Source organism: Spinacia oleracea, chromosome 2 (genome assembly GCF_020520425.1).
Source record: "Spinacia oleracea cultivar Varoflay chromosome 2, BTI_SOV_V1, whole genome shotgun sequence".
NCBI lineage: Eukaryota > Viridiplantae > Streptophyta > Magnoliopsida > Caryophyllales > Amaranthaceae > Spinacia > Spinacia oleracea.
In genome coordinates, this window is record NC_079488.1 from 83,078,782 (window position 1) to 83,106,496 (window position 27,715).

At 34.6% G+C, this 27,715-nt stretch overlaps 3 protein-coding genes across 5 annotated transcripts; all 3 read right to left on the reverse strand.

Moving 5' to 3' along the window:
• Positions 1-4,070: 4,070 nt before the first annotated feature.
• On the reverse strand, positions 4,071-4,982 carry LOC110780130 (uncharacterized). The gene is made up of 2 exons (XM_021984555.2): positions 4,616-4,982; positions 4,071-4,534 (listed from the first exon to the last, which is right to left on the reverse strand). Exons 1-2 carry the CDS (start codon positions 4,980-4,982, stop codon positions 4,071-4,073), a joined length of 831 nt encoding a protein of 276 aa, XP_021840247.2.
• Positions 4,983-12,356: 7,374 nt separating this feature from the next.
• Positions 12,357-16,849, reverse strand: LOC110805894 (monogalactosyldiacylglycerol synthase 2, chloroplastic). Its single transcript, XM_022011511.2, has 8 exons — positions 16,220-16,849; positions 15,261-15,433; positions 14,551-14,712; positions 14,319-14,460; positions 13,967-14,191; positions 13,816-13,878; positions 13,652-13,726; positions 12,357-13,078 (listed from the first exon to the last, which is right to left on the reverse strand). Exons 1-8 carry the CDS (start codon positions 16,538-16,540, stop codon positions 12,818-12,820), a joined length of 1,422 nt encoding a protein of 473 aa, XP_021867203.1. The 5' UTR covers positions 16,541-16,849; the 3' UTR covers positions 12,357-12,817.
• A 2,654-nt stretch (positions 16,850-19,503) lies between these two features.
• LOC110805891 (uncharacterized) lies at positions 19,504-27,439 on the reverse strand. Of its 3 annotated transcripts, none has more exons than XM_022011508.2 (4): positions 27,168-27,439; positions 25,328-25,371; positions 21,607-21,913; positions 19,504-20,130 (listed from the first exon to the last, which is right to left on the reverse strand). In XM_022011508.2, exons 1-4 carry the CDS (start codon positions 27,223-27,225, stop codon positions 19,829-19,831), a joined length of 711 nt encoding a protein of 236 aa, XP_021867200.1. In that variant the 5' UTR covers positions 27,226-27,439; the 3' UTR covers positions 19,504-19,828. The 3 variants fall into 3 exon arrangements, with proteins under 3 accessions (XP_021867200.1, XP_021867201.1, XP_056693122.1); XM_022011509.2 differs by having other exon boundaries at positions 19,578-20,130; positions 21,607-21,910; positions 27,168-27,436; XM_056837144.1 differs by lacking the exon at positions 27,168-27,439 and adding an exon at positions 27,009-27,100 and having other exon boundaries at positions 19,578-20,130; positions 21,607-21,910.
• Between the last annotated feature and the right edge of the window lie 276 nt (positions 27,440-27,715).

Sequence of the window (27,715 nt, forward strand, 5' to 3'; positions counted from 1 at the left end):
GCTCATCGCACGCGAGCTATCGCTCGCAGTGCGCGCGCGCGACATCGCTCGCTGGGCGCGCGACATCGCTCGCTGGGCGCGCGAGCCATCGCTCGCTGGGCGCGCGACATCGCTCGCTGGGCGCGCGACATCGCTCGCTGCGCGCGCGAGCCATCGCTCGCTGGCGCGAGCCATCGCTCGCTGGGGCGCGACATCGCTCGCTGGGCGGGCGACATCGCGCGCTGTGCGCGCGAGTAATGCTGGGCGCAGCGCTCGTGGCACGCGAGCTTGCGCTCGCTGCGCGCGAGGCTGCGCGCTCTTGTGCGAGGCAGCGCGCGCTGTGGCGCAGCTCGCTTGCTGCCCACACGCGACTGCCTTGGCTCGCCCTTCGCCCATGCCCATTCGTTCATTGCTCGTGGCACACGACACAAGGCAGGGCTGCTGCCTTGTGCTCGTGCACTACGCCCTTGCTCATTGCATTCGTGCCGCACGGGCGACGAGCTCCCTTGCTCGTCGTCGCATGCCCGCATTATACAACACCCCTTAAGGGTAACACGAAGCGTCCATTGCTTCGTGCGTGCAAGTTATATGAACGAATCGCATAAAAATTTAAAATTTATATTAAAAATTAATGACAAATTAATAAATATTATTAATTTCATAATTTTAGGGCGAAAAAATCGAAAATTTATTATCCAATTGATTTCCGATTGTTATGGATTCAAGTCTAGGTCATAAAAACTTAAAATTTATCGTAAATTTACAATTTTTATGGTGGTTTTTAATCATAGGTTTCTAATTAAATTACAATTAATTATGAAAATCAAATTAATTCTAAATTATTCTAATTTTCAACAAATTAATCATAATTACAAATTAGATTGCATAATTAACAAGACTAGGCATTAAAACTTGTTAAACATATGCAGTAGGTCAATCAAAAATTCAAGATTTATCAACAAGAATCGCAAATATTTAATTTAACATCTTAAATTTACGAAATTTTGCATTCGAAAAACTAAAACCTTCGAAAAGTCATAGTTAGGCTTCGAATTTGAGAATTCTGGGTTCGGCAGAAAAATACTGTTTTTGTCAAAATTTTAGAATGCCTTTTACATGCGGAATTGACACAAAAATCACTCAATTTGGATGAGTAACGAAGAAACTGCCGAAAAACTGCGTACGTATAATTAAATAAACGCAATTTGCAATTAATTAACAATTACGAAAATTAATCACCCCTTTTAATTCTTGCAAATTTGTAATATTTAACCATGTTCATGCAATTTAGATTATGAAAATAATAAGGGGCTCGTGATACCACTGTTAGGTTATGATTCATATGACAGTTCATAAATCATGCGGAAAAACCATAAAGCCAGGAAACATATTATTTACACATAATCATTTAGCATAGTTTAGATGCATACTCTTTGTTGCGTGCCTTCCCTAGCTGCGCCCGAACCGAACAAGAACAAGTCTTTAGGACTCCAAGTGTCGTCCCTCCGTAGATAGTCCACAGCACGTCCGGATCCGCCTTAAGATTGACCAACTAGAATCGCCCTTAAGGTTCTAATATTTTCGGTTAGGTAGGCAAGAATATTGGCTGATTTTTCTGCTTAAAAATCTTAGTTTTGAATACTTAAAACTTGTGTATAAATAATGACCCCTAGGCCTTTATTTATAGAGTTATGGAAAAGGAATCGTAATCCTAGTAGGATACGAATTAATTGAAATTAGAATCCTACATGAATTCTATTAATTAATTTATCCAATTAGGAATAGAAATTTAATCATACACTGACTCTTGTAGATTTAGGAATCACGCATGAGCACAAACTCACACACACACGGCAGCCACAAGGGCTGCCCATGCGCGTGCGAGCAGCAGCCCACGCAGCGCGGCCCACGCATCCGTGGCCTTGGCGCGCGCTGGGCCTGCCTTGCGGTAGGCCTGGGCGCTGCCTTGGCTGGGCTTGTGGCGCGCGTGCTTGCTGGGCGATGGCCCGGCTTCGTGCTGGGCCTTCGTCCGGCAGGCCTCGTCCGATGCTAATTCGTACGATACGCTTCCGATTAAATTTCCAGTTCCGGAATTTATTTCCGATACGAACAATATTTAATATTTCCGATTCCGGAATTAATTTCCGTTTCGAACAAATATTTAATATTTCCGTTTCCGGAATTATTTTCCGATTCCGGTAATATTTCCGATTCTGACAATATTTCCGTTTCCGACAATATTTCCGATTCTGGTAATATTTCCATTTCCAATAATATTTTCCGATACGTACCATGTTTCCGTTTCCGGCAACATCTACGACTTGGATAATATTCATATTTCCGATACGATCCATATTTCCGTTTCCGGCAATATCATCGTTTCCGGAGTATTCATTTCTTGCCTGTGACAATCTTAGCTCCCACTGAAACCAAGATCCGTCGGTTCCGAATATTCATAGATGGAGTATTTAATGCCATTAAATACTTGATCCGTTTACGTACTATTTGTGTGACCCTACGGGTTCAGTCAAGAGTAAGCTGTGGATTAATATCATTAATTCCACTTGAACTGAAGCGGCCTCTAGCTAGGCATTCAGCTCACTTGATCTCACTGAATTATTAACTTGTTAATTAATACTGAACCGCATTTATTAGACTTAACATAGAATGCATACTTGGACCAAGGGCATTATTTCCTTCAAAATAATCATTGGAAGATTGAGAAGTAAATTCACCAGCATTATCAAGACGAATAGACTTAATAGGAGTATCTGGAAAATGTGCTCTTAATTTAATCAATTGAGCAAGTAATCTCGCAAACGCCAAGTTGCGAGATGATAACAAACATACATGTGACCATCTAGTCGATGCATCGATTAAAACCATAAAGTATCTAAATGATCCACATGGGGGATGTATTGGCCCACAAATATCCCCTTGTATACGTTCCAGAAAATTGATTGATTCAAAATTTATCTTAGCTGGTGATGGCCGAATTATCAACTTTCCTTGTGAGCAAGCAACACATGAAAAAATATTAGAGAGAATCTGTTGGCTCTTTAATGAATGCCCACAAGAATTTTCAATGATTTTTCGCATCATGATTGAACCGGGATGGCCTAACCGGTCATGCCAAACTATGAAGCTATCAGTAAACTTCTGGTTTACTATAGCATGTGTTTCAATAGAATTAATTCTCGTGTAGTACAAACCAGTGGAGAATGTAGGTAATCTCTCCAAGACAGTCTTTGTGCCATTGGTTATGCTCGTGATTTGAAGGAATTCATCATTTCCTTCACTAATTGTCTCAATATAATAACCATTACTTCGAATATCTTTAAAACTCAATAAATTTCTTTGAGACTTGGAAGAATATAATGCATCAATGATGACAAATTTAGTTCCTATAGGCAACAATATATTTGCTCTTCCGGAGCCTTCTATAATATTTGTACTACCCGATATAGTACTTACACTAGTTTTTCTCATCATCAATTGAGAGAAATATTTCTTATTCTTAAGTATAGTACTCCCTCTGTATTTATTTAAGAGATACACTTGTCTTTTCCGGCCGTATTTATTTAAGAGATACACTTGCCATTTTTTGTAACTTATCAACCCCACCATCTAATTAAATAATCTATCTACACTCCACCTCCATCCCCCACTCCCTAAAATGACATGGTCCCCACTTATTTTTCTTATTAAAATATCTACTCAACCCCACTTGTTTTATTAATTTATTTCATTTAATTCTTTTTCTTAATACCCGTGCCCGACCAAGTGTATCTCTTAAATAAATACGGAGTGAGTATGAGTAGTTGCACTGTCTGCAAGACACAATTCTTCACCATTTATTTCCCATTGACCTTGAGAGGTATTCATATTCTTCAAGGAAATAAAAATATGTGTCACAAAACTAAACATGTCCAAAATAACCATTATGAAATAAAACACCCAAAATAATACAATATCTTAGAAAACACACAGAATATAAAGTCATAATACAATCACAAAGTTCATAACTTAAACACATAATGTCATAATTAAAATACAATTCTATACCAAATCTAACACAACATATTAAAAACTTAATTATTCCTTTCAGGGGAAGTAAAGAAATCTGCAACTTCTAGGTGAGTTGTATCACCAGACTCAAAATCACCTTCGCCATCTTCAAATACAAGATTGGTCTCAACATTCTTTCTTTTCTTCTTCAATGATGATTGATAAAGGTCAACAAGGTGTTTTGGAGTGCGACATACGCGTGACCAATGGCCTTTTCCTCCACAACGATAACAAACACTAGTCACATTGTCACTTTTTCCTTTCTCACCTTTACCATCTTTACGGTCCCACTTCTGGTGGGAATGTGAGCTCTTGTAATAACCTCCACGACCTCTACCATAGCCACCAAAACCACATCCACGCCCACGGCCTCGCCATTGGCCACGACCACGACCACTGCTGCTGACATGGTCTTTATTCTTTGATATTTTCCCGCTATGGGTTGTCACATTCGCTTCAGGGAATGGAGTTGAGCCAGTAGGGCGTGCTTCATGATTTTTCATTAACAGCTCATTATTTTATTCAGCCACAAGAAGACAAGATAACAATTCAGAATATTTTTTAAAACCCTTTTCTCGATACTGTGTCTGCAGGACAATATTGTTTGCATGAAAAGTGGAGTATGTTTTTTCTAACATATCTGCATCAGTAATTTTCTCTCCACATAATTTCAGTCGAGAAGTAATTTTAAACATGGCTGAGTTATATTCACTCACAGATTTAAAATCTTGTAATCTTAAATGCAACCAATCATAACGAGCTTTTGGCAATATCACAGTTTTCTGGTGGTCATACCTTTCCTTTAGATTACTCCAAAGAATTTGTGGATCTTTAACTGTCAGATACTCAGTTTTAAGCCCTTCATGGAGGTGATGGCGAAGAAATATCATAGCTTTAGCTTTATCTTGACATGTTGCTTTATTTCCTTCTTCCATTGTGTCACCAAGCCCTTTAGCATCTAGGTGTATTTCAGCATCTAACACCCATGACAAATAATTTTCCCAGTAATATCAAGGACCACAATTTCAAGCTTTGCAAGGTTCAACATAATTCACTATACAAAATAATAATGTTATAAATCAATCAAGCATATTATATACGGATTTAGGTATTCTATACAACTTAAGACATACATTATCTCAAGAAAATACATCCATAATTCCATGGTATGTTACGGACTCCATATGAATCTAAACAAATATGATATGCATTATGGAAGTAATTGAATGAACCTTAACCAAACAATCACTCGCTATTATTAATGCATAGAATATATTTAACAATTAATCACTCGCCATTACAAACCAATTGCAAATTATTGACGGTTACCAAATCATGAGTACTTATAGCATCTCCAATGGTTGTAGCTAGCGACTTGCTTGCAATTTTTAGAAATTCCAAGCTACTAGCTTGACCATTGGAGTTGATATAATAAATTAGCTTGGCTAAGCAAATTAGCTTATTTAAGCTAATTTGCTTGAAAAAACTTGGCCAATGAAATAATATTAAATTAAATTAAATTAAAATATTAATTGACAAATATGACTACATTAAATATCAAGCTAGTAGCTAACCACTAAGGTACTAACTAGCTAGAAAGAGAAATAGCTTGAAATATTATGTGGCATGACAGGCTAATTTAGAAATTAGCTTACCATTGTAGATGCTCTTAGTATAATTATCCATCAAAATCACGTGCAACTTATTATAATTATCAAACAACTGAACAAGTTAATAATCAATTAAAATCATGTGCAAGAACAGTGAACTCTTGTTTAAAAGAAAATCATGAAAATGAAGATGAGCATAATAACAAATAATATAGTAATACGTAAATTAAAAATAAAAATAAAATAACAATCCTAAAATATTAAATCTGGAATACGTACTGATAATTTGATAACAAGGAATTAAAACCAACGTCGTTTAAATCTACGAAGTTCCGCTACTCAAACTACCACTTTCTATATCAAACCAACACATCAAGATGTATCATGCTATCGATTTCCGTCAATCAAAACTCCAAGTATAAAATCAAAACCCTTTCTCAATCAGACGCATGTAGTGCAATAAATATGGAAAATTATCACAAACGGTTAATCAAATAAACAATGCGAAATTGACGGTTATCATCGCGGTTTATAAAATTATAGACGAGGAAACACAAAATAATATAATAATTAATACGTAGTGATACTAACCAATAACGATGATTCTTGTAGTTATTTTCTCGTTTGTTCAATCGCGGTTTCCTTTGATTTCCATCAATGTTTGGCAATGGTGCTGATAACGTATTATAAAAGTAGAGAGAAAGGGAGAGAGAGAAAGGGAGAAACTGTCAGTTATCTTATTATTCATTCATATCCAAAGTCCTATATATAATATATACACATATAGGGGTAAGGGTATAATGGTCATCCATTCTAATATATGTATTTTATAACACTTTCACATTTGTCTTTTGATGTGAGGAAAAGTGAAAGAGGAGCCACCAATGGGCATTAAAATACCCTTGGGTACATGGTGCACCCTGGTGTACCTAATAATTTTCAAATTCATCCATTTATTAATTGATTAATTAATTAATTAATGATTTTAAAATTTCTAAAAACCTCTCACTCTATCAGTGAAAGAATGAATGGATTTGAATGAAACCATATGAATTAACTATGTCATTGTTTTTGAAGGTTGAAGGAAGTTAGGGAGATAATGAAGGTGAAATATTTACCATAAATCTTTGTAGCATCACGAAGTTTTTTTTTCTATTATTTATTTATAAAAAAGAAAATGATATGCCGCGTGTCATGAGCAGATTTTAATATAAAAGAGGAGTAAAAGGAGTAGATGCCAAATGTCATTGTGTCATAATTCATGAATGGTTTGAGTTTTAAATACTAGATATAGATTAATGTTTTTGGAAACTTTTATAGTTCTTCTAAACAAAGTCCTATTCTAAAACAACTTTTCTTTATCTATTTGATAATTTCTACTTTTTTGTTTTTTTGTTGGGTGTAAAGGAGGAGCAAGCTCTTGATAAAATTTCTTTATACTCAATATATCTAAAGGGTGGTTTAGTTGGAAAAGGGGAAAGGGAAAGAGAATGAGAATGAGAATTAAGGAGAATGAAATAAAATCATTTGTTTAAGAATGATGTTTGGTTTATCCATTTTTCTTTCCTCTCTCACCTGAATAATAAATAATAAATAATAAATAAAAATAATATATAATAATATAATAATAATAATAATAAATAAATAATAAATAAATAAATAAATAAATAAATATGATTTGTTATTATTATTAATTATTATTTATTATTATAATTTATAATTTATAATATTTTATTCATTACTACGTATTTATTATTATTATTATTTATTATTTATTATTAAAGACAGTGGTCAAGGGAAAGAGAGTGACAAACCTTGGGAGGTAGGGTTAGGGGTGTTCATAAAAAATCGTAACCGTGAACCGTACCGAAAACCGAAAAAACCGGACTAAATGCGCGGTAAGCCGAACCGTAAAAACAACATAAACGGTTACGGTAACCGAATCGACAAAATTAACGGTTAAACGGGTCGGTTACAAATTTTGACAAAACGGTTAACTGAAAAAACCGAAATTTATTTTTAAAAAAAACTTATTCAATTTAATTTAGTTGGAAGTGACAAAATCACTAAATTATAAGTAAAGTATTTTAGTAAAAAAATGTTTGTTTGTGCGCTTCTAGCTCAATTAGGTACTTACTTCTTAGGCTCTTAGCCTATTAGTCCATTATTGCAAAAATGAGTACGTGACTTCATAATTTTTTTTGAACACGATGAGCTTGTGTAATTTTTGACGTTGTTTGGACTTATTTTTGTTTTACTTGGTCTTCTATTTAAAACTATTATTTCTTGTAAAAAAATACGATAAATGCGACCCAAAATAGAAATAAAAAATTGACGGTTTATGGTTAGCCGCGTAATCGTACCGAAATCGTGGTTAACCGTTTAAACGGTAACCGGTTTAAACGGTACGCTTACGGTTCATGAAAACGCCAAAATGAAATTTTCGGTTACCGAACCGAATCAAGTTTAGGGACGGTTAACCACCCATGAACACCCCTGGGTAGGGTATCATTGTAGAGGGATTTGGGGTTAAGTGAAAAAGAAAAGAGGGTAAAGGAAATAACAAAAACCACCAAACAAACAACAACAAATGGAATGAAACTCCATCATTCCCTTTCCCTTTCCTGAAGACCCGCAACCAAACGCCCCCTAAAGGTTATGTGCCTATTGTAGGATTTTTTTTGTTCTACTACGAGGAGTTCCCACTGCCATCGGCGAGTGGACTAATCTCCCGCGTGAGTTTGCATGAGTACCTCGATGGGTAACATCTATTTCAGGGATGCTTTTACCATACCCAATGCTCAATCCCGAGACCCTGGTTAAGAAGCAAGAGACCCTTAACCACTCACGACAACACCAGTTAGTGCATATGGTAGGATTTAACAAAATCGATTAATACGTGAGTGTAGAAGTTATCAAATTGTTTATGCGGTGGTAACAACTTGGGTCGTGTAGATTCGGGCCATTCGGCCATTTGGGTCATAATGGATAATGATTTACGTTGGGTAGTTTGTGTGTGTAACAAATGCGTTAAAAGTTCCTTAAGGTCACTGACTCACTTATGTTATTATCTATTTATCTGATTGAGAATAATCATGTTAGTTTTCACAAATTTCTGAGTATAGCCCAAATTTTAACTTAAATTATAAACTCAGCCCAAATCCAAAGGGCACCCAAAAAAAGAAAATTCTATTAGTACAAAAGAGATCAAGTTCGAGGGTTATTCCCCTCGAAATTGAAAAGACCAGAACCATCATCAAACTAAAGTTGCTTGACTCCTCGCTCAGGCAAACGAATGGTCAAATCGCGCAAATTTTTGGTTATATCGGGTACAGTCAAAGCTGGCTGTACCCCCATCCAAAACGATGTCGTTTTGTGTTGTTTAAAATGAATATTAATATACTGGTATAAAAATGAACATTTACTAGAAATGAACATTTATTTATTTATTTATTTGGAATGAACATTTACTATTCTGGAAATGAACATTTATTTATTTATTTGGAAATAAACTACAAAAATGAACATTTACTATTTCAGAAATGAACATTTATTTATTTATTTGGAAGGAATATTTACTATTTTGGAAATGAACATTTATTTATTTATTTGGAAATAAACTACAAAAATGAACATTTACTATTTCGGAAATGAACATTTACTATTTCGGAAATGAACATTTACTATTTCGGAAATGAACATTTATTTATTTATTTGGAATGAACATTTACTATTTTGGAAATGAACATTTATTTATTTATTTGGAAATAAACAATATAGGCGCTTGTAAAAAAGAACATAAAATTCTAGAAAAAAGAACAAACAATACCACAATTATGAACAATTTTATGATGAATTTTAAAGCCAACATGAAAGAACAAACAATAAAACAAGAAAGAACAAACAATAAAGCAGATAATTATTATGAACAAACAAATAAACAAGAAAGAACAAATAATTCAACAAAAAAGAACAAACAATATAAAAAAGAACATAAAATTCCAGAAAAAAGAACAAACAATACAACAATTATGAACAATTTTATGATGAATTTTAAAGCCAACATGAAAGAACAAACAATACAACAATAAGTTTGATGAATGAATTTAAAAAACAACAAGAAAGAACAAACAGTATAACAAGAAAGAACAAACAATACAAAAAGAAAGAATAAAAGATTAATGAAGAGTTTAATTATCAACATTAACCATATGATTATTATAAACAAACAAATAAACAAGAAAGAACAAACAATATAAAAAAGAACATAAAATTTCAGAAAGAAAGAACAAAAAATACAACAATTATGAAAATTTGATGAATGAATTTAAAAAACAACATGAAAGAACAAACAATACAACAAGAAAGAACAAACAGTACAACAAGAAAGAACAAACAGTACAATAAGAATGAACAAACAGCACAATAAAAAAGAACAAACAATCGACAAGAATGAACAAACAATATGAGCGTGTCGTTTTTGGGGGGTACAGCCAGAGTTGGCTGTACCCCGGGTATAGCAGTTAGCGATTGGTCAAATCGAATCCAATTTAAACGACTTGATTGTCGCCTCTAATATTATTATAGGGTCCTAAAAGCAGCCTGATTTTACTTTCATCTTTTCATTCTAAAAAAAAGTCCTAGCCCTCACTTTTATCATTTTTTCTCAACCTTTTTTTTTTATTATTATTTTGGTTCAAACAAATTTGATTTCTTTTTAGTGTCATGTGTATCTAATCAAATTAGAATACATGGTTTAATTGCAATAGACAATTTATTTTTACTTTTTACTTTGAAGACCTTGGAATTGAGGTAAATTTTTTTTTGTTTGTTTTATCGAGCCATTTCATGCAATTTGTATGAAATAAATAATATATTTTGTGCAGATTGAACAAAGTATAATTAACTATTTTGTACAGATTGAACAAAATTTGATTAACCATTTCGTACAGATTGAACATTATCGAACTAAGTATTCCGAAAATAACAAATCCGTACAAATTGAACTTACCATAAATTGAACAACACACATAATTCCGTACAAATTTAACATAACAGAAATGAGTTCTATCATCGCTACTAATATATAACAAACAACTACTGCATGACCAGTCGACAGTTCTTTCACTATAGACAACCTGAAAGAACTATTATCACGATTTTGTTCAATTTGTACGGAATACTTAGTTCTCTTACGTTCAATCTGTATAAAATGGTTACTTATAATTTGTTCAATATGTATGAAAAAATTAATTATATTCTGTTCAATTTGTACAAAATAGAAGTATTTATTTCATACAAATTGCATGAAAAAGGCTCAAAAAGCAGGAAAAAAAACAAAAATGACCTCAATTCAAGGGTTTTTCAAGCCAAAAAAACATCAATTACAATCAAAATATGTATTCTAATTTGATTAGATACACGTGACATTAAAAAAAATCAAATTTATTTGAACCAAAATAATATCATAAAAGGTTGAGAGAAAATAATAAAAGTGAAGGGTATGGTGTTTTTTAGAATAAAAAAAAAGAAAAAAAAAATTGCGTAAAATAAAATCATGCTACGTTTAACCACCGTGTTTATTTTATACATCATTCAATTATTTTACAGATTAAGTATACAAACTTTAATTGTTTGTTACCACAAAAACGTGAGGACCAGGAATTCTTGTCTAAGACAACTTCAACTACTTTTGCTAATTTAGACAGAATCCAAGGGGTTTCACTAAACACTTATTTAAGTACACACGCTTTCGTAGATCACAAATTCTTATTTACAAAGGTTGTACAATAAATATTGTACACTAGAGTAAAAGTTAACTCAAAATGCTTAAAAGTCAAGCTTATATATGTAAAAGTTATCTATTTTTTAGTGAATTTTTTTTCATTTTTAATAAAACTTATTTCTTCAAAATCACTAATAAATGTATAAAATTAATCATATAACCATTTAAAATGTTTATCTATCAACTTTTTTTTACTAATATAAAAGTTAATCAAAATTAGGTTAAAGTTACAAGAAAATGAGTAAAAGTTATATTGGTGTACAATAAATTTATTGTACACCTTGTGCGCGCAAGACATTTTGTTCATAGATTTAGTTTAAGATTTAATGGATTGAGACAACATTAGATATCAACAATTTTTAAATGTACAATCGTTTGTACCGTATATTGATAGTATCTTGTGAATGGTATACGAAGAAGGATAATTTTTTACCCACGTACTTATAATTCGTGAGCTCATAGGGAAAAATATAGTCTTGATTAAAGGTGTTCGCCGGTCTAAACCCGAACAGGACCATCGTGGAACGAAGATCGAAATTTTGAAATTTTAAGACCTATAGATAGGACCATCGTGGAACGAAAACCGGAATTTTGAAACTTCTAAGGATTGACCGAAAAAAAAAAAATCGACCTGAAAACCGGATCAATTGTCTCTTATCCGGTTCGATCTATTTCTCTGGTCCGGACTGATTTTGCACACCCGTAGCCTGTAGTCCTGTACAGCGAAGATGCTCTTTCAACTTGGCAATCCTGTTAGTGTGTTTTATATTTCGTGTCATTATCAATCCAACGTATGTCGACTGCACTTATGTTTAACTTACATTAGAAGCAATTTCAAATAATAATTCAAGGAAAGCAACCTTAAAATATCTTCACTTGAAAATATGAATAAAACAAAAACAAAAATAATGATGTCAATTGTCAAACCAAGCTTTAATTCAATTCAAATTTACTGGAAATTCAAAATAAAATAATGTGAAAAGTAGAATTAAAGAACTGCCATGTCACAATCCTTCTGCTTAAATAACCTACGATGGCCTGAATACAATAAGTAGCAGGTTCAAATTCCCTCCCGCCTCTTTCGTACAACAACAACAACTACAAAAAAAAAATTAAACCCTGTAATCCTCAACCATAATCAAAATATAAAGACTTTTATCCTTAATTGGAAACGGATTTCCGACTAACTAATCTTCGTGGCATCTTTTTTTTTTTTTTGACAGATGATTTTTTGTAAATAATAAAATTTAACCAAAACACTAGGCTGTACAAACTTTACAAGGGACTTCTTCCTACAATAAACAGGAAAATTGGACCTTTTTTAATCCAATAAATAGATGATAATAAATGATTAATAAACACACTAAACTGAAAATTAAATTAGACTTGTAAATGAAGAAGTTAGCATGTAAGGTAAGTTGGCTAGCGGCCCTCTTTGGTCTGCTAGTTCATGAAGATCCCTAACAATTTCAAACACGGCCTCTGGTTTCGCCAACTTGAGGGCATTTTCCGACATCTTCCTTAGCTCATCGCCCTTGGTACTGAACCATTCCGCGACTATTCTTGCTGTTTCCTTAGGACTGCGTGTGAAGACACCCGCACCATTTTCTACCACGTATGGTACATTGCCTTTCTCCTGAAGTTTCCATAAGGGAAACACAGATAAAAGTTAGCTATGAACTTCGAAGTACATACAATGTATGAGTCAGAAAGTAAGGCCTTGTTAGCTGGTTTGACTAACCGCTGGGTGTTAGCTGGTTTGACTAGCCATTGGGTGTTAGTTGTTTACTTGTTTGTGTAAAGTGTTTGGCAAATTAGCTTGTTAGTTGTTGTTTGTATTAGCTGATATCTATTTTTCGGATGACTAGTCCATTATCTAGCACAGATTCTGCATATATACTGTATAATGTTTGAATTTTGTACTGAAATACAAGATTTCAAGCCAGTTTTAGTCAGATTATGCTCAGTCAGGTATAGATCCGTGAAAATATACAACAGATGGTGCATACTGTAAAATCGGATGATTAGTCCATTATCTAGCACAGATGCTGCATATATAATAATATACTGTATAATACGTGAAGTTTAAATGAAAATTCAAGATTTCAAGCCAGTTGTAGTAAGATTTTGCTCGGTCAAGTTGAGAGTTTACGACAGGTCTATACGAGAAGAAGTAGCAATGAGTTGTAAGCAAATGTATCAAACTCACTTGTCCGGGAATATAGTCATTGAGGATGATTGGAAGACCCCTGATCATCGCCTCTGCTATTGTCCCTGGTCCTGCCTGTTAAAATCCGAAACCATTCAACTCGTTAAGTCCAGTTTTTGGCTTAATAGTAATGCAAAATTTCACAAGCATGGGAAATCATTCACCTTTGTAATAATGCAATCACAAGCTCCCATCCACTTCTCCATCTGTTTCTCAAACCCTCGAACCTGTAAATCACAAGGCATTGTTATTCGACAAAGAAAAATTGTACCAAACTATGAGGAAATTTGCAATCTGGCTGTAAAGGAAAGTTACCTTAACCGGTATTTTCCATTCCTTCGATTCAAGGGTAGAAGCTAGGGATTTATTGCGGCCACATATAATGATCAATTGACCGATGGGTTTCTCAAGCTTTTTATCAAATAAGGACTCTGCGAGAGCCTTGGCAGTCTTCTGCACAGGACCCATCCCTTCACCACCTCCCATTAGCAAAACTGCTGGCAAATCCGGGTCCATCTCTAGCTCCACTCTCAAGTCATCCTACAAGCACAAGTTTTGTTAAGCAAAAATCTTCATAAACACACAAACACACACACACAAAACACGTGCAAAATTACTTCAGAGCGAGCACAATGCTGCCAAACATATCATCAAAATGTGAGCACACCTTTGAGAGAACTGCACGAGCAAAAGAAGGCCTAACAGGCAAGCCAAAAACTTGGATTTGAGAGTCTTCAAGACCATCTAATGAAGCCCTCTTTGCAACCTCTTCTGAGGGACAATAGCAACGATTGACAGCAGGATGAAACCTGCGAAAAATAATTTGTTTCTGAATGTTAAAAAACAATCCAATTAACTTCTGTTTTTCGAGTGATCAATGTGAATCCAATCCATCTTACCAAGTTCGATGACAAGAGTTGAGATCAGTGATAACAGTTACAAATATCACTTTCTTCTGAAGTCCTTGCCATCTTAAAACCCACAAGGGAATATGTTGCATAAGAGGATGAACACTAATGATTATATCCGGCTTGTATTCCATCAAACCAGCCTCCACTTCCCTTCATCCATCCAAAAAAAGTTCCACCATTAATCATTAATACCGTGTTTTAGTAATAACTCAAGCATCAAGGCTTTCCAGAGACAATAAAAACTAGCTACGCAACTAACAGGAGGAAAGATGCCTTAAATACCCTTGTCGAGAAAATTGTAGTAAGACTTCGAACAAGGGCAATAGGGCATTATTGGCGTTGCACACTTGCACCCCTGTTAATTGACTAACCGTTAGCCAATAAGTAGGGCTCATCCCAAAAGCAAAAGAAAATGATTACCAAAATGGTGTTTTAGTCATTTCTTATAAGCATTGTGAACTGGAAACAGCCATGATTAAGTTGATTACAATAATTTCATTTGAAAAGGCCACATGCATTGTAATGGTGTCATTAGTGATCAGCAATATACAAATATTAGATCATGATCACAGTTACAAGGCTTCTATTAGAAAGGAAATGGTAGACTCTTTCTTCAAAGGATTGATTATTTCGCGGAGAAGGTAATCTACCATTTTTAACAAGAATTGTTCAAGTCATTGAAGCAAAGGCAAACATACTTGGCATAAAAGGCGGCGATAGCAGCAAGATACACAGAGTGAATCCACTTAGGTGAAGTACTGTGAAATGCAAGGCTCCAAAGCTGGACATGCTTCACCATGAACTTGTACTGTCTTTCCATGTCATTCAATGGCCAACCAGTATACTCTTTCCATACATCCTTTATTATAATCTGGAATTACAATGTGACAACCCATCAGATGCAGATTCTATTTTTTGATATGACAGCAAGATTAACATAATGTAAGGTTCTTTATTCAGTTTTTTTTTTTTTTTTTTTAGGGTAATTACACTAATGAGCAATTTCATAGAAACTCCTCTATCATAACATTTACGAAAGAAACAAATCAAGGAAGGTTCAGATATAATCAAGCAAAAAAACAGTACAAAAAATGCCAGGAAATTCTGGTAATTTACTGCACAAAATAACTGTGAAATTCAGCACTTGCAACTTCTTTACAGTAGATGATGAAACTTCAGGCATCAAACTTTTTTCTTTTTAATAAGAAAAGAAAACTCAGGCCGACTATCTGAAATCTACCCTTTCGGAACAGGCATCAAACTATGATCAAATGGTTAAACATCTTCAGTCTAAAGCAGAATCAGAATTGCAAATTTGCCTCTTTTGAGTTTTGACCATATATCTAGCAAATCATAAGCTTAAAAAAATAAAAATGGAAGCTTAAAATAAGCATTTGACATTTTGACCCCAACTAACAGAATTCAAGAGATACCATATGACCAAATCACAGCACACACTTCTACAGAAACCCAGAAAAATTCAGCAGAAACCCAGAAAAACCCAGATATTTTTTATGAAAAATCAGAAAATTCAAGAGAAAACAAGAAAATTTGATATAAACCCAGAAATCTTAGAGAAAACCCAGAAAAACCCAAGAAACAAGACTTGAAAAGGCAAGTAAAGTTAACCAAAAAAGACCCAGAAAAAAAAACTCACATTATATTCATCACCAAACTCCAAATTGAAAGCATCCCTTATAGCTTCAGCAGAAGCCCTGTGGCCCCCACCAGTATCACTCATCAAGATCAAGACGTTTTTTGTACGGTCAGCTCCAAGTTGAACCATCTCCATTGTTGAACCATCTTCATCATCTTCCATTTCGTCAATCACCATTGAAGAAGAAGAAGATGAAATTCCAGATGAAGAAGAAGGGTAAAACTGTGAAGAACACCTCTTTTTACTGTAGTAACCTCCAACTCTTGAGAATACAGAGCTTAATGATGACGACCTTTTTGGCGCAATTACCGACATCACCATCTCACAAACAACAACAACAGCACCAGCAATTTCTCTCACTCCTCAGCTTGTTCTTGAAAGTATAAAAAAGATAAATCTTTGTTCAAAGTTTTGAATTTTGAACAAAACCCAACGGTTAAATTTGGAAATAAAATTGTGGGGTTGTGAAAAAAAATTGATCTTTGCTTTGTCTTGGTCCAAAATTTGTTTGGGCAATTGAGCGGAGGAAGAAGGTGAGTTTTTGTAAGGGGTGTGTTTGATGCTTGGAATTATTCTAGGAATTTTAGGAGGAGGGAATTCTTTCTATTTTTAATTGAGGAATGTTCTGATAAATAGATTCGGATCTTCCAATTGGCTCCATTAACAAACAGCAGTAATGTGTTAAAAAAAAATTAAAAAATAATACATTTCTAATTTTAGGTCCCATTTGTCAAGGGTCCGTTTAATATTGTTTTTACATTTAACTTGACTATTATAAGTACATAATTTTCTTTTTTAGTGTGCATGAGTCAGAATGACGGTACAAATTATACACAGGCCCCTCAATCTTCATCATTGGGCCAAGAAATTATTTGCTCTATTAACAAACCGCAACAATATGTTAAAAAAATAAAAATGAAACAAAATAAATCAACATTGTTTTTTGGTCATTAGAATCATTTTTAATGGGGCCTAAACCTTTGTTTTTGGGGTATAATTTGAACTTTGTTATTTTGGTGCGAATAATATGAAGTTGATTCTTTTGATGAGTATTGCTAATTGTTACAATAACAATTATTCCCGTCAAGAAAATGGAAAAAACAGCATTTACCAATAGTTTAGCCAACTGTGCCAAGTGGAAACCTTTTTGTTAATTTTGTCACTCAATTACTGATATTGGTCAACTTCGCAATCTGGATGTTTGGGTATAGATGCCATTAGGCCGAACCAGACTTACGTAAGCCACCAGCGGGACACGATATGAGCATGAAGTCTTGGTTGTCAGCTGGGCTTGGCCGTATTTTTTTTTTGGAAAAAGCACGGTACGATACAACAAAACACGTTAAATTGAGTGAAATTAAGCCTAGACATGGAGGCACAATCCGAATGTCATGAGGGCACGTGGGCTTGGATTGTGCCCGAGCCACCTTTTTGAAATTTTTGTCCGACCGGTCTAATACGAAACAAGTGATCTTGGCGTAGGTGGGACCCGTTCAGGCCCAAGGCACGTGGGCATGGCGGCTTTGTCGGCCCATAATCGTCTTTAGGGTTAGGCTCAATCAGGGGATTAACGTATCTAATCGGGTGAAGCTCAAAAATCAGATTAGCTGATTATTCCGGAATTCAGTGATGTTTACGCGCCTGACCGGGGGACTTTGTCATGAGACGACTTTTGTCATATTTTGCCAAGTTGTATGTACATCTGATTGAATGAGCTCGCTCAGCTGGTCAGGCAAAGTTCAATTTAGCAGTTATCTATTTTGAACAACTAGCTTTGTGAATGAACATGTTTGTTGGTTATCAAGTTAATTCTTCATATGAACTTTGTAAATAAAAGTTGATGTGACATACTTATATGATAGCTAACATATACATACGATACTTTGAGAGAAAATTTGCACTAATTTAAGGTGAAACAAACACATTAAACACAAACACTTTGTTGAATTGAGTATTTAGAACAAACAAATTCAATTGGTTTCTCACTGTATCCCAATAGTTTATTGTACAACTCGGTTGTTCCATAAAAGAGTTGATATATGACTACTTCGTATTATTGAAAAAAAAAGAAAAATAATAAAAAAAATTAAAGGAAATTTTCAAAATTAACACCTTATTAAGTCCACATTTTCAAACTTACCACCTTATAAAATTTTAATTTAAAATTACCACCTTATAAAATCACAAACCTTTAAAGTTACCACCTGTTAACGAATTCTGTCAATTTTTCGTTAACAGGTGGCAAATTTAAAGGTTTATTTATGTTTTTCCTACAAAATTCCACTTTTTGGGTTTAAAATTACCACCTTATAAAATCACAAACCTTTAAAGTTACCACGTGTTCACAGAAAAATTGACAAAATCCGTAAACAAGTGGTAACTTTGAAAGTTTGTGATTTTATAAGGTGGTAATTTTAAATTAAAACTTTATAAGGTGGTAAATTTGAAAAAGTGGACTTTATAAGGTGTTAATTTTGAAATTTTCCTATTTTAAATAATTTATCTAGTTTTCTGATTTCTTGATTCTTTCCTATTTTTTCTAACACTAAATATACAAGGGTATTGTCATCTAAAATAAATTTACACGTGTGTTTTGTGTTACATGCATTTTATATTTGTAGGAAAAAGAACTTTACTGAGCCCACGCCTAAGGTTAATCTGTCAAGTTATGCATGTCAAAGATTGAGTCACTCGCAAGCATATCGCAACTACCACTCTACCAGTGCTCGACCTTGCAACCTGGTGAATTTCCCACCAACTCTATCAACTTGTGTTGATTTTGTTGCATTGCATATATACAATTCGATTGAATAATTGTGGTTCGTTTTTACTACGTACTCAGTATATACTAACAACCACAAATCCAAAACAACTACTCCGTATCTAGTATATACCGACTACGAGTCCAAAATAAGTATCTACAGACTACTCAAGTCCAAAATATTCCAACAACCAAATGGTGTACGGACTATAGTCATTGTCATAGTATTAAAGAATACCTGTAAAGCCAGTTAAACCAGTGATGTTTACGTTCAACTAATAAGTAAAAACCCCTTAAGCCAATTAAGATGGCTAGAATAAAAATTAATAAGTTGTCAAATCGGTTCATTGGTCTATCACGGATCGGTTTCAATCGAATAATGTTTTGTACAACTTTTTGTGTCTATATAGATTGAATGCATAAACTTTTTCTTTAATACGGTTACAACGTCACGACTCTTATGTAAGATTGAACCCTATATCTTGAGTACTGAGTATTACACAACATCTTTCAACAGCATCCATATGTAAGCAACCTTGAAATACCTCTGCCCGAAAAATACGGGGAAAAACAGCATATTCTACCAAAACACCTGAACATAACAACTTTTGCCTTGTAATTCTAACAACAAACTAAAGGGGATAAATAACTTACCAAAACACCTGAACATAGCAACTTTTGCCTTGTAATTCTACAACAACAAACCTAAAGGGGTTAATTAACAAAGTTAAACCACGAAGAAAACGACCATCATTAAAAACCAGACCTTGCAAGCTAATTGCACAGGAATCTATCTCTATACATGATGTTTAATTTAATGTTAATGAGTCTGAATATTTATCCCTAATTCAAGTAACCTCGGTGTGTCCTCCCGAGCAAATTGAACAAGGAGGGTCTCGTTTATCCTCAAGGCGTGTTCTTTGTTCTAAGCAATCAGCATGAAAAATATGCCCACAAATTAAAACTGCAACAATTGATAGCTCTTCCAAGGCAAGGGCGGTTCCAAAATGATGTGGCTTCCGTCTTAATGATTTCTGGCATATCCCACAAACCTTTCTCGCTCCTTCGGGTGAAACTGCACGAATGACCGAGGAGCTCCGCCTAATTCTTTCTGGCCTCCAGAAGGCCCTTTCCCTAAACTCTGTAAAATCTTCATTTAATAAAAAATAAAACAAATGAAAAAGGTAAGAATTCGTGTTGAGAAATGCGGAAAATAACTAGGCACAACTGAACAGCTTTGGTAACAACCAAGAAAAGTGTCCACCCTAATTGCGGGTAAAAGGGTTGATCGTATAGTAAAAGACCAAAATGATATCGTTAATATCAGCAACTAGCAGATCTACGGGTTCTAAGAACGGTCTCAAATAGTAAATATCCAAAGAAAGGAAACTGATTTTGGCACACCACATTGTGACAAAAGCACGGGAAACTGTGTCTCACAGAGGTGTGTCAAAATAGAACTTTTTTGGTGAGCCAAAATCATTTCCCCCAAAGAAAGGTTAACGTTTTTTACACAAAAGCCTTTTTTCCGTCTCATTCTCAAGAGAATGACTACGCAAAATCGAACTTGTACAGCTCGTAGTTATGAAGCAACCATCTTTAGTCTAGTAACTAAGCGATCTTGATTCTTGCACGTCGTCATGTATCCCCCCTCCCCCCATTTCTTATGCAAAGAAAATCTCCAAACGCACGCATATATACTAAGTTACTAACTAATCTTAGAGACAGGTATATCATAATCAATATATCATACAACATTGTAAATGTACAAATTTACGTGCCAATAAGTTCCAGAGAACCACCCAAAAAAATCAAGTTTGAAATAATGAGAAGAGAATGGCGACATGTCACTTCGTAAAGCATGTAAGAAAATGTTGTGGTAGAAGTACAACAATCCCCCTTCCCTAGGTTGATATCTTACTTTAAGCGGACAGCAAATTGCATGCTAAACATGTTCGAGGAAAAACGAATCAAGCTCCTTGAAATGTAATGCTTGAACTCATAAAAGTGATTTATTGAACCAACATCTAGTCCTCATAAACTCACGGATTTTTTTGGTATTTACTCCTTAAAAATATGGAGTATTTTTCTTTGGAATCACTACCACTTTACAGTTTTCTCATTTTAAAATTGAGATATCTCTTTCGTTTCTTAATCATTTTAAGTGATTCAAAACTCATTCTTCTCATTTATGTGTACGGATTCCGTAGAGATCTTGGTTATAAAATTTAGTAAAAGGTAAAACGAATTAAATAATATTTGTACAATTTTAAAATATTTGTGAATTATCAAACGAATTGTTTTGAAATGCCGTTCTCAATGAAATCCCTATAGAGAAAGGAAAATAATGAACTTTGAATCATTTTAAACGATTAAGAAACGAAAGAGATATCTTAATTTTAAAATGAGAAAACGGTAAAGGGGTAGTGATTCCAAACAAAAAACATACTTTAAGGTAGTAAATTAAAATAAAATTTTCATAAGGTAGTAAATACAAAAGTGATGTATTTTTTAAGGTAGTAAATACCAAATTTTCCTAAATTCACGCTATAATCTTTATCACCTCCAAGAATACACCTATAAGGAAAAAATGACATGAGATAAAAAGGTGAGGAAAGAAGGAAACCTGGATGATGACCCAAATCAGAGTTGTATTTACTACCCAGCTTAAAACATAATCGCTCATCGTGAAAAGGGCTACTCTTCCCGTAAGAAGTAGAGGGTTTAAGGTAATTGGATGAGTTTCGCCGAGAATACTGATTTCCATAGTGATGACGAGGGCGCTTCCATAACATTGAGCGGCTCAGATTTTGATGATGATGTTGACCAAGTGCAAGTTGAGATACTGGTTGCTTTCCATGACTATCCATGATGTCTTTAACAGAAGGACGAGGCTTGAATATACCACTGTTGTCAGGATCGGAAGAGTTCTGCTATACAAGTGAGAAACATAAGCCCTTCAATCAGGGAGCAACAATAAAAGGGTAGTACACAGTAAATCGAAAGCGTAAAATAGACAAAAACAAAAAACACCCGCTTCAAATCAAATTTCGGGGTTCTAAAACCAACAAAAGGTATGCAGTTTCTAGTAAGTTATTCAGAAAACATTAGCCGGTTACATCAACAAAAAAAAAAAACATTATGGTAATGAAGTGATAGCAATGAGGGGCAGAGCCATAGCGGTAGTGGTTGGTAGTGAAAGTGTTACCTAATTCTCTAATCACCCCACGAACGCGAACCGAAAAGGCGAATTATAACATGAAAATGGTATATTTTGGTCTAATTTAGCAACGTAGGTAGCAAATTGCGATCCCGTACCCGGTCTCATACTAGCGAATCAGGAAACAGAGGTAGTGATACAAGAACTAATTGACAAAACACACACACACGGGAAAGGGTAAAAACCTAGGTTCTTTTGAGATATTGGAATCTCTGTTTTAGCAATAGGCTTTTGGGCCTTCTTTTTCCTTTCTTCAACTAGAAGGACATGGATGAAATAAGATGAGTACAGTACAAAAAAATTGTTGATAGAAATAGTCTCAACCTAGGATTGTTGATAGAAATTGTTCCATTATTTATGATCTATTATCCAAAAGGATGGGGAATTGGATGGCGATGTGGCTCATAGAATCAAAGCAGGTTGGTTGAAGTGGAAAAGTGTCACGGGGTTCCTATGTGATCCTGGCATGCCCCAAAGATATAAAGGAAAATTCTACCGCACGGCAATTTGACCGGCGTTATTATACGGCACGGAATGCTGGGCAGTGAAACATTGTCACGTGCATAACATGAATGTGGCAGAGATGCGCATATTACGTTGGATGTGTGAGCATACAAGAAAAGATCTTTTGAGGAATGAGATTATTAGGAAGAAAGTAGGGGTTGCACCGATTGAGTTTAAGATGAAGGAAAATCGTTTAAGATGGTTTGGGCATATGAGCAGAAGATCAAGTGATGCCCCGGTTAGGAGGCTAGAAGGATGGCAAAGTGATAAAATTGCAAGGGGTAGGGGAAGACCTAAGAAAATTTGGAGGAAGGTGATTGAGCACGGTATGAGCCTTCTTGGGATTGAGGAAAGTATGGCGTTGGATAAGACAGAGTGGAGGGAGAAAATATACGTGATGACTTCATTTGACTTAGACAACTTCCATTTTGACTTTTTATTTTATTATTTGTTTTTACATGTTATTTTGAAATATACTTATTTTAATTATCCCTTATAATTTTTTCTGCAATATATATATATATATATATATATATATATATATATATATATATATATAAATTTACACTCAAATGAGAAGGAGACTTAAAATGGGAAGAATGAGAAGGAATCTGACATGTTCAAAGATCATACAACAGACGACCAAGATTAGATCCGATTTTCCTTTATTTTGTTCCCCTTCTTCACAAATTATACCTCCTGTGAAGCCTATATCCATGGCACCCTCACTCCCTCCCTCCTCCTTATCTCTCTCCTCACCCTTACCTCCACCCAACCACCAGTCGCACCATCACCGTGTTCCCACCTGCTACAACCACCAAACCTCCATTATCGTCCTTCATAGCTAGAAAATAAAAGAAAAAATTGAAAATAAAATGCAATGTTAAACAAGAGGAAAGAAGAATGAGTTGGGGACGAGATGGAATCACAAACCAACATTGTGTCGAAGAAGCACCAGCAAAGCCATTAATATTTGAGCTCGGAACATAATAATGACTGAATTGTTTGAGCGAAAAAAATTGCTCATTTATTCAAATGAGTAAAAAAAATTGCTCATTTATTCAAATGAGTAAAAAAAATTGCTCCTTTACTCAAATGAGCAAAAAAAGGTTGCTCATTTAGTATAAATGAGCAAAAAATATATTTAAATGAGCAAATTTATTTGAACAAATAAGTAAATTTTAAGTATAAGAAAACAATAATTTGGGGATTTTCCTTTGCCATTTTTACTGTGTTTCTGGGTTTCGTGATGAGATTGAGAACAAATTGGATCCCCAATTGTTTTAACATAAAGAATTGCTCGTTTATCGATTATTTCTGTATCATTAACACTATTAATCTCAAATTTAACCGATTGCTTACCTAATTTGCCAATCACATAATTTGATGTAACTCCTATGCTAATCTGATGTACCCCCCGACACCCTCTCCTTCCTCTTCTAGTCTTCAATTGTTCTAGAGTTCAAGCTCCAATTTCTCTCTCCTCGTTCATCCATGGTAGCCCACATTCCCTCCCTCAGTCATTTTCTCTATCTTGGACTGAATTTGTGCATATGTGTAGTTTAATTAGAAACAAATCCAAGTTTAATTAGGAATTTTTGGAAATTCATGCAATTCTTGGGATACCAGGAGCATGAGATTAGAAAAGGAACGAAGAAACAAAAAAAGTGGGGTGAGAGTGAGACTACCGTGAGAGATGGAGGAGGAGAGAGAAAGCAGTGGATGGTGAGACTCGATTTATCATCCTCAATGTCAAATCTCCATAATATAATGTAGTTATTGATGAAAATAAAATGATGAAATTAGCTAAATGATTAAGCAATTGAAAAGAGATGAAAATGAACACGAAATAACAAATCAGGAGTGAGAAAGAAAAGATGGAGAGGGAGGAGAGACAAATATGAGGTGGGCTTTGTTTGTTTTTGGCTTTGCTGGCACTTTTATTTACTCCATACGTTTTAATCATTAATGATTTAATGCCGTGTTGTATGGAAATTTCTCAGTCGTCGGTTTAATTTAGTTGAACGGCCTAGATTTTTTCTCATTCTTCCTATTTTAAGGATCTTCTCATTGGAGGGTTACCCAGTAATATATATATATCTTATCTTACTTTCATTAATTTCACTTTCTCCCTCTTCCTTGTTTATTCTGTTACCTTCCCGCTCTTTTCTGGTTTGTTTGGTGACAATGACGATCTCCTACGACGATTCATGTTAGCCGACTCCAAAACATTTTGGGACTAAGGCTTTGTTGTTGTTGTAGAAATAGTCTCAGCCTAGAGTGATCCGACTTTTCCCCCTTGGGCTAGAAGATGTAAGCAACAACTATTTGTAGAATATTAATTTTCACACAGCCAAATAATTGATTAGTAGTATGCCTATGGTTGATATTGCTAGAAGACCTTCACCCTCAAAATCTCTTATCAGTCTGTAGCAGTTTGCAGTTTTCATATTCCTTACTAGATTAGTTTTCATTAGTTTAGCAACTTTGGGATCTTTATCAGTAAGCATTGTCATTGTTGTGGAATTTTCAAATGTCAGCTGATTCAATAACCAAAGACGGATATAACACAATAGTAAAAGTAGAATCCGTAGTAATGGCAATTTTACGGGAGAAGGCAAACCTCCGCAGGTGTCAGATCTCTTCCTGATGAACATGGCATGGAATCTGAAATATAAAAATAAAGAAGTAAAGATGACCGTTTGTGACACAAACATAAAGAAATTCATCTCCAATAGAAGTAGAACTCTCATTTCATGTGTCTGTCAAGGTTTGTCAAGTGATTAATTAAATGGAATAAAAATATAGCATCAAAAATTTGCAGGCATATGCTGATAGTTTGATACTAAATTTATTAGACTCGATATGCATTGAGAATATCTCTCAGAATTCAGTCGCTCACGAAATCTACAACATCAAGTCTTTATCTAAACCCCTGCGTTCGTGAAACTATAGCAGAAAGACTAAAGAAAATCTTGCTATTACTAAAATCACCATGTCCAACTGTAGATGCCAAAGACATGAGACCTCAAAAAGGTCGAAAGACCTTTAGCCTTATCTAAGTAACATAAGCAATGATATTATCGTGAGTAACAAAAGGGTGGCCCAATTTATGGCTCTCTGACTCCAATGTTCACACCCTTGCCTGAAAATCCTTAATAATCTTACAATAACGTTCCAATGTGGAATAGGGTGCCAATGCTGACACCAGCATGTATCTGGAGATCCAATTCAGTAAAGAATCGGCATACATTATGCCCTTGTTCGATAATCATGATAATTTGTAATGTAGCTTCAGCCTGACTTAGGCACCAGTGTCCAACACAGACAAAGTGTATTAGAGGTCCAACTCCGCCAATTTCCTCATACTTAAACAGTTCTGCATGTCTAAGATAATACCACACATTCCATGTCTGATAAGTGATAATCCTAGCCAGCTGACAAAATGTTTCTTCAATTTAGACAAGAGCACCAACGTCTAATACAGGGATCTAACCTCTGCCATTCTCCATAAATTTTACCTATATTCATGATGCTCATACACATGTCCTGAGTATCCGACTAACTTAGCTACCAAGGCACAAGAGCACAACATAGGCATGTTTCTAGGAAATCAACACTGGCAATGTTCTCAAATTTGGTAACTTCAACACTTTGAGCAGTCATATCCATACCCATAATCATGTTCCAATACCCTGACTGTTAGTCAAACAAAGCAAAACTTCGATTCGACATTTCCTCATTTGACATCATAAAATTCGCCAAGCAAACATCTTTTTGAACATAAGAATAACTTATTTAACCAGCTAAAAACAGATCCAATTACAAAACTATCACCCTTTAGAAGCACTACTGGAAGCCAGTTTCTGTATACAACATAAACTCGATTCTCCCAAAAAAGATCGAAACTTTGATCAAACATATCCCTTCAAAAAGAAATAAACAAACTCACAGGGAAAAACTACCCATCAAAATGATCAGATTAAGCTGAATAAAGGTACACAATCACACTGAATCATTCCCTTCTCCACTAAAATTCAAGAAATTGACAAAACTACCCATCACAATCATCAGATTACAGTCACACTGAATCATACTACCCTTCTCTACTAACTTTCAAGAAATTGATCCAAAATTCTCAGAATCTAACCAAACCCCGTGTTTCTTACCATCAAAATGATCAAATCAAGCAGAATAAAAGTACAAAATGACACTAAATCATGCATCGTTCTCAACCTAAAAGGCTAAAATTCAAGAAATTGACACAAAATTCTAAGAATCTAACCAAACCCCACGATTCATACCATCAAATTACTATAAGGGTCGGCCACATTTTCCCATTTCAACAAAACCCCATCACTAAATTTCATGAATTAGCAACATCCCACAAAAAAATATGGCATAATAGGGGAAATTTTTTTATAAAAAAAAGTTCAAATAAAAGAGAGAAATGAAAAGAAAACCTGAAGGAGAAGGATGGTAATCAGCAGCTGATGATCCTGTTCGCTTTCTTTTTCCCATAATTAACAGATTTTTTTGGATTAATACATATTTTAACGGCTGAAAATTGAGTAATTTCGTCTATTGATCTACAAAAAAAATCACCTTTTTTTGTTCTGATTTCTCCCAATCGCTAGATTTTGGTCCGGGAAAAAGATTAAAAATACAAAAGGGGAAAGAAATAGCGGAGAAAAAGTGAGAAAGATGTCAAATTGTGAACCATCATTTTCTTCAATTGTTCTCGTGGGATTACTTTGGAAGTCAATTGAAGACACGTGTTGTTCAATCTATATGGTAATTAATAATTGATGTCGGGAAATGGGATAGCTGGTTCTTCCAGATATTTTACTTGCTGTGATATTTTTTCCAACACAAATTCTTATTTTACATTGATTGTACGATAAATATTTACATTAAAGTTAAAGTTAAGGTAAAATGCTTAAAAATTGCCCTTGTATATATCACAAATTCTTATTTACAAGGGTTGTACAATAAATATTGTATACCAGAT